This window comes from Condylura cristata, unplaced genomic scaffold (assembly GCF_000260355.1).
Source record: "Condylura cristata isolate star-nosed mole 26May11 unplaced genomic scaffold, ConCri1.0 scaffold00017, whole genome shotgun sequence".
Classification (NCBI taxonomy): domain Eukaryota; kingdom Metazoa; phylum Chordata; class Mammalia; order Eulipotyphla; family Talpidae; genus Condylura; species Condylura cristata.
Window position 1 is genome coordinate 16,030,047 of NW_004567118.1, and position 6,457 is coordinate 16,036,503.

Consider the following 6,457-nt stretch of genomic DNA (forward strand, 5'->3'; position numbering starts at 1 on the left):
AAAAAAAAATGTACAAAATAATATAAAAATAAACTGTTATATTATAAGAAAAAAAAGAGGCAAAGGTTTCCCCCACTATCAAAAAGTAGAGCATTCCAATTTGGTATAATTTGGCAGCATATATATATGTTTATTTTGGGAATGCAATTACCATTAATTCATTAGGAAAAAAATTAGAACATTTCCAGACCAAAAAGCAGCCTACCAAATCATACCAAACAGAACTTTTCTACTTTTGGGCATTGGAGGACTTTATATCTGATGCAGAAGAAGGTGGTCTGTCATGACGATTGTCCCAAGTCTCTGTGCATGCATACCTTGCTTTAATTAAAAAAGCTCAAGCCTTAAAATCACACCCATGACTATAAGCAGAAACAAAATCAGCCTCTGCTGGATACCTCTAGGAATACCTTAAACCTTTCATGCCAATCTAAACTCTAGAGAAGATCTTTAGCAAAAGATAACATACAGAACCATGACCATTACCTTATTAAGTGTGATCATTTCAACAGAAGATAAAAGCAAGCAGTGGGAAAAATGAGAGCTGCTGATTCTGGGTCACTTGAAGAGTAAAGATAGAAGATAGAGAATTGTAACAGCTCAATTCTTTATCTTGTATCTTTATTATTCTGTTTTCCCATTGACAAAAATCAATTTTGATTTTTTTTTATAGAATATCCCCAAGCCCTAGGCAAAAAACAGTAAGGCATATTTTAACATATAATATCCCAAACATACTACCTTGACTCAAGAGTTAAAGTAGAAGACTACATGTCAGTCCAAATTCTCACACTTCACAGCCCATTTACCTTGCACATAAAATGCTACATGGGATTCTATCAGCATGTAAGGTAAATAAGAAGACTTTCATTAAATGATATGAAAGCACCATAAATAAACTACTTAGATACTTTAAAAATTTGGTGTTTATTGAGTAAGTCACTTTAGCTACCGAAAACAAATAAAAAGTAATTCAAAAGAGGTGGCATCAGATTGTAGTGATGTCATATTATATAAAACCATCTAAAACACTCCTTTTTCTCATCTTCAAAAAACATCTACTTGGCAATTTTACAGCAGTATTCAGGGCCTGCAATTTTTGTGCTTAATGAGGTAGTGTGCTGTAGCGGAAACAGAAAAGTCTTTCAGTCAGATTGACCTGAGTTCAAAGGCAAACTCTTCCACTTATTATCTATGTGATTTGGGACAAGTCATTTAACCTCTCAGAGTCTCACTTTCATCCTACTCTATGAAGTAATTGTAAGATTAAATGAAAAAAATAAAGAATCTAATACACAGTTCATTAAATGGTATTACTTTGCTTCCCATGACAAAATATTTCATAAGAGTTACTTGACAATTCAGAATATAATTAAACCACATTTTATTTGGCCCAAATCACAAAATGTTAAAATTATACATGTTCTGATCAGTCATGTTTTCAAGGAATTGTGTTACAGGGAATCCTAATTCATTATGAAATGGGAGAATTAAAATAGTTAGAAAGTAGAGACTACTGAAAAATTCTGGTTTCTATTTTCCTATATGACTATAGCCCAGATGTGATTAGTTCAGCTGAAATACTTAAGTAAGACCACAGTTCAGGGTTTTTACTGTTTCACAGGAAAGGAAGATTCTAAAGAACCAACCGTAAGGGTCAAAGAAAAAGGACTGGCACGGTAGCCAATTGACAGAGGAAATCAGATGATAAAGGTCAGGCAGTGTTACTCTGAAAACTCACCTCCAGAGCTGCCATCCTTACTACCTGGTTGCTGTGATAGAAGAAGTTTGGTAGAACATCAAAAATAGATGTTTCGGACAAGATGAGTTTCTAAAATGTAAAAAGACAAGCTTAAATCATTACATCCAAAAGAGAACAATGTCAATAGACAATGTTTGACCTTTGAGGCCTCTAGTGAGCCCCAATAATTGTCTATAGATGTCACATATGAGCTTATCCTTTCTGGGCTTCATTAAGAAAATGGGGGGAAATAATACCACCTATTCTCATAGGTCTGTTGTGAAATTAGAAGTTACATACATAAAATTGTTAGAATAACACATTAGCAATGCATTAATTACATGTAATTAAGTGTTTAAGACAATTATTTTTATCCTTCCTGACATATATTTGTATTCTGCTTCTTCAATATTGTTGCATTATTTCATTATATTGTAGTACCTGAGATCTGAACCCCAGAACCCCAATTGAACCACTGTAATTAAACTGTGAATCAAATAAACAAAAACATCATTCTTCCCCTTCCTAGTTATCCAGAAAGAAATCTGACAGAAAGGCTAATGATAGTCTTGCCCAGATATAACAATATTGTACTATGTCCAGGTAGACATTCCTGAGGAAATGATGTTGTTTAAGTAATAATGTCAAGGTCCTTTCCATTCAAAAATCAGCCAATACTACTGTAAAACTGGCTCCTTATAAAAGCTTAATAATAAGCATTGTAATTAGATGAGATTAAGTCTCTAAAAGACCAATAACTACCTAATTATCCATCTGATTCAAATATTAGAAATCCGTGTTATCACCTAATTCTGGCCTGAGTATTTCTACATAAAAACACAAGAGGTAAAGGCTTCAGGACACATCTATCAAGACAGGCCAATTTAATTTTTAAAGTTAAACCACAATTCTAACAATATTTTCATAAAACAGATTCATATGTTAAATTATTTTAGAAAGTCAGGGTATGAACCTTCACAATCAAAATTAACTAATTAATTACTTACATTATGCTTGGGAATAAAGGGGACAAGAGTTTGGGGAGGATAAAAAGAATTAGTTGTATACCTGCAGGTTTTCAATGCAAAACTGATGTCCATACATGTCAATAGCTGATAGGAAAATAGACTCTACTTGGTTATGGCGAAGCTCATATGATGGCAAATGGGAGGCAATAAGAACCTAGCGTGAGAGCAAAATAAGAGGCATAAGTTCCTGAGGGAGTGATTATTCTAGGCTCCTATTAGGTAGTTCTGATACAAAAGCAATAAATATAAATCTGTAAGTGCAGGCATCAAAGATAAAACAGAGACCAAGTAAAACAACTTCTAGGTCCTGTAACATAAGGCCAATGCCACCAAGTACTGCATTTCAGTTGACTCTCACCATGATTTGTGTTGTGAGCAATTTCCCATTGGGGGCAGGGGGAAGGGAGAGAAAACAGCTTCAATCAAGTTCCATCAGTGCATGTGATTTACCATTGCAAAGCTGCTAGTCCTGGGGATTGCATGACTAGCTGTTAATTGGGAATCAGGTCTGGCGGGGAGCAGCTGTGGAGAAGGTAGATGCAGCAGAGCCAGCCTTTTGCGACTCTGAAGTAGAAAGAGACCAGGAAAAACTGCTTTGACAGCCCCAGGTACTCGGTACCAAGGAGAAGACGTCAGGATGTGCCACCAATGCATGTGAGGGGCTGAGTGAGAGCAGTGTCACAAACAAACAGGAGCGCAGTAGGGCCTGAATACCCTCAGCAGGTCACTGAGAGGTTCAATAACTTTGAGTAGTTCAGTGACATGGATACAATTGTAGAGAAAGCAGAAGGTCACTGAACAGCTTCAAATGCTGCTTCCTTGTCATGTCCAAGCACCGCAACACAAAAGGAGAGCCAACTCTCAGCTTCCCTGCTGAAACCTTTTGGAATGGAAATGAAGACTATAGGGTGAAACTAACTGGACTTCTCTGGAGCTGTTCTCACTGCTAGCATCTAAGATTCATTATCTTTCTGCTTTCCACACTTGATTCCCACCCGCACTCCCCCCCCCACTTTAGTTTTCATCTGCTGCTAAGTTCCCTTTGAGAAGTAAGAAATATGGAGTGTGTTACCTTCCCTCAGCTCCCTTTCCTTCTCATGACCCTGGTTTACTATCACAGGCTACTAGGAAGCATAGAGAATGATACCAGGATTTGGTAAGGAGAAAAGGGTTATTTTTAAAAGAATCAAGGTTAATCTTTCCCTTTTTCTTTAAAAAATATATGCCACTATGGTGATGGCACATGGGTGATTTGGTGATAGGAAACCCTAGAGGACTGCAACTGAGATGGAAAAAGGCACAAAAATATGTAAAAATAAACTATTATAAAATTTTTTTAAATGGTAAGATATATATATATATATATATATATACGAAATGAAAACATTTGTCCTGAGTACAGAAGACATGCATAGAAAATTTTGTGATTTTCTTAAGATGACTGGGTGAAAAGTTTACTGTGCTGCGACTGCCAGCTTATGAAAACCATCCCTCCCTCAAAAACACCAGCACATGTCCTTACCTGGCGTGCTCGAAGTGCCACTTTTGCATTGGTTGTTTTACTGAGTTGGGTTAGCTCTGTGAGGATATTCAGCAGCTCATCAGTGAGGGTAGGGTCCCGACCACACAACTGATCCTAACAGATCATGTAAAAAAGAACACACACACTCATTTAAAAAGAATGAGGTAGATAGGCCTTTGCAATTTGGAAAAGGGAATAAAAACAAAATAGACATAGGCAGACTGATTAGAAAATGCCCATTTCTTGTTACTTTTACCGTAAACAATGTGATAAAGAAGATCCCAGAGCTGCTAGGAAGAGGCCCAAATCACTCAGTCATTCAGATTCAAAATGCCTAATGCATTTTATAATCAGCACTATACTTTTAACACAGAAGAAATCATCAGAGGCCAGTAAAAGGGGTCAAGGGGGAGTCTGAGTAAGAATAACAGATGATGTCTCAAAGATTTAAGAGATTTTAAATAAATATAGACTAAAGGTTTGCCTGCCACTTTTGAAAAAAGGCAGAATAAAACAAAAAGGAACCATTCTTGGTATTTTTCATTCAGCAAATGTTCAGCATTCAGGAGGATGCAAAACAGAAACACAAGAGCAAATTATTCATTTATAAATAGACATTATAAATAGACCATCACATATTCTGACAATTAAAGACCAAAAATCATCCATCCCCTTGTACAAACCACCATCCCAGTATATCTAAATGCGATGAATCCTTAGCTGGTATAGAGGGGGGAACAAACTACTGCTACACAATCTGTTCTATGGTTTATTTAGGATTGGGTCAATCCTTTCCTAAAAATTAAAAATTGTTAAGACAAAAATCTCCATTATAGCTTGAGAAAAAAAATTTTTTTTTCTGGACTAGAATATCAATTTATTCCTTAAAATTTATCCATCAATGTTGTAATTTTCATATAAGCTGAAAACACTGCAGATGCAGGTTTTTTATGCATGTTTGTCCTTTGAAATTTGTGGCTATTTATAGTAATTCTTAAAACAACACCATATAAAACAATCAGTTAGGTGTAGTTCCCTCTACTTGGAGTTTGAAATAATTGCCTTTATATATTAGTGAAATTTTAATCTGCCTGTACTATCAATAGGATGTGAAGACAACCAGATCCCAAAAGGCTTCCTATTGCTGCTTTTTAATCTTCTCTCCGCCGTTGATTATTCGTCCTTTCTTGAACAATCTCCATTTCATACTTAACCTGCCATTTCAGGGATACTCTTTGCAGTCCTTTATCGCAGGATAAAGGACTGTATAAATGAAAGCTTGGAGCTTTTGGTGTTTGGCCCACATAAGTAATTCCCAAACACTTTTTCCACAACTCTACCCTCTTCCATATCACAAAGGTAAATAGTTTTAGAATACTCAGCATGTTTCTCAAACATCTTAAGTATTTTCTGTTTTTCCAATCCCCCAACCAGAGGTCTATTCCAATTGTCCAGTGATAAAACACATGATGGAATTTATAATTAAGGAAATACAAGTATTGTTTTCACCTATTTAACGTAAAAAGGAATTACTCATCTGAGTGGGAGGAAGCAAGGTTGTTAATGAAGTGGAATACAAACCCAGAGTTAGGTTGGGCATGACCTGCTCCACTATAACAGCAAAAAGTAAACAATAATGCAAATAAGTCTCTTTTTGTTGTTGTTGAGAATCACTGAGCAAGAGAATATATAAAATCACCAGAGACAAGACCATAAAGAGACAGAATAGGTAAAAGAATTTGTAACGGTGGGTAGGGAAATCAAGATTAAGATTTTCCTTACTTACATTCCACTTTCCTAATGTTCCTAAGAGAGGAAACATATCCTTTCTGAGGTAATCATTTCAATCTTGAGAATGACTCATAAAAGATCTAAAACCTGGGATGTATCCTGGGTAACACAACTCAGTGACTATATAAATACCCAGTCTCACCAATAACAACAGAAGGACACTTGCCACCTACCCTTTGCATTAGATTTACAAGTTTGCCCTTAAAGGAAATCAGATTTATTTTTTAAGAATAAAGAAAAATGGAAATTATCTACCTGCTTAACTACAGATGATTGTTAACTTAAAAAAATAAAACATGGGCCCTCCCTGGTGGCACAACGGGTTAAAGCACAGCACTGAGAAGCTAAAGCCACTTCAGAATGAGTTCAATCCCC

General features: G+C 35.9%; 1 protein-coding gene across 2 annotated transcripts in view; it reads right to left on the reverse strand.

Moving 5' to 3' along the window:
- The window catches only part of ACACA (acetyl-CoA carboxylase alpha), a 214,492-nt gene that overhangs the window by 119,717 nt on the left and 88,318 nt on the right, over nucleotides 1-6,457 (reverse strand). For both annotated transcript variants that reach the window (XM_012726261.1, XM_012726260.1), the window contains exons 26-28: nucleotides 4,292-4,405; nucleotides 2,810-2,923; nucleotides 1,742-1,831 (exon numbers count right to left, since the gene is read on the reverse strand). In XM_012726261.1, coding sequence (XP_012581715.1) covers nucleotides 1,742-1,831; nucleotides 2,810-2,923; nucleotides 4,292-4,405 — 318 coding nt within the window. The remainder of the gene's footprint in view (nucleotides 1-1,741; nucleotides 1,832-2,809; nucleotides 2,924-4,291; nucleotides 4,406-6,457) is intronic.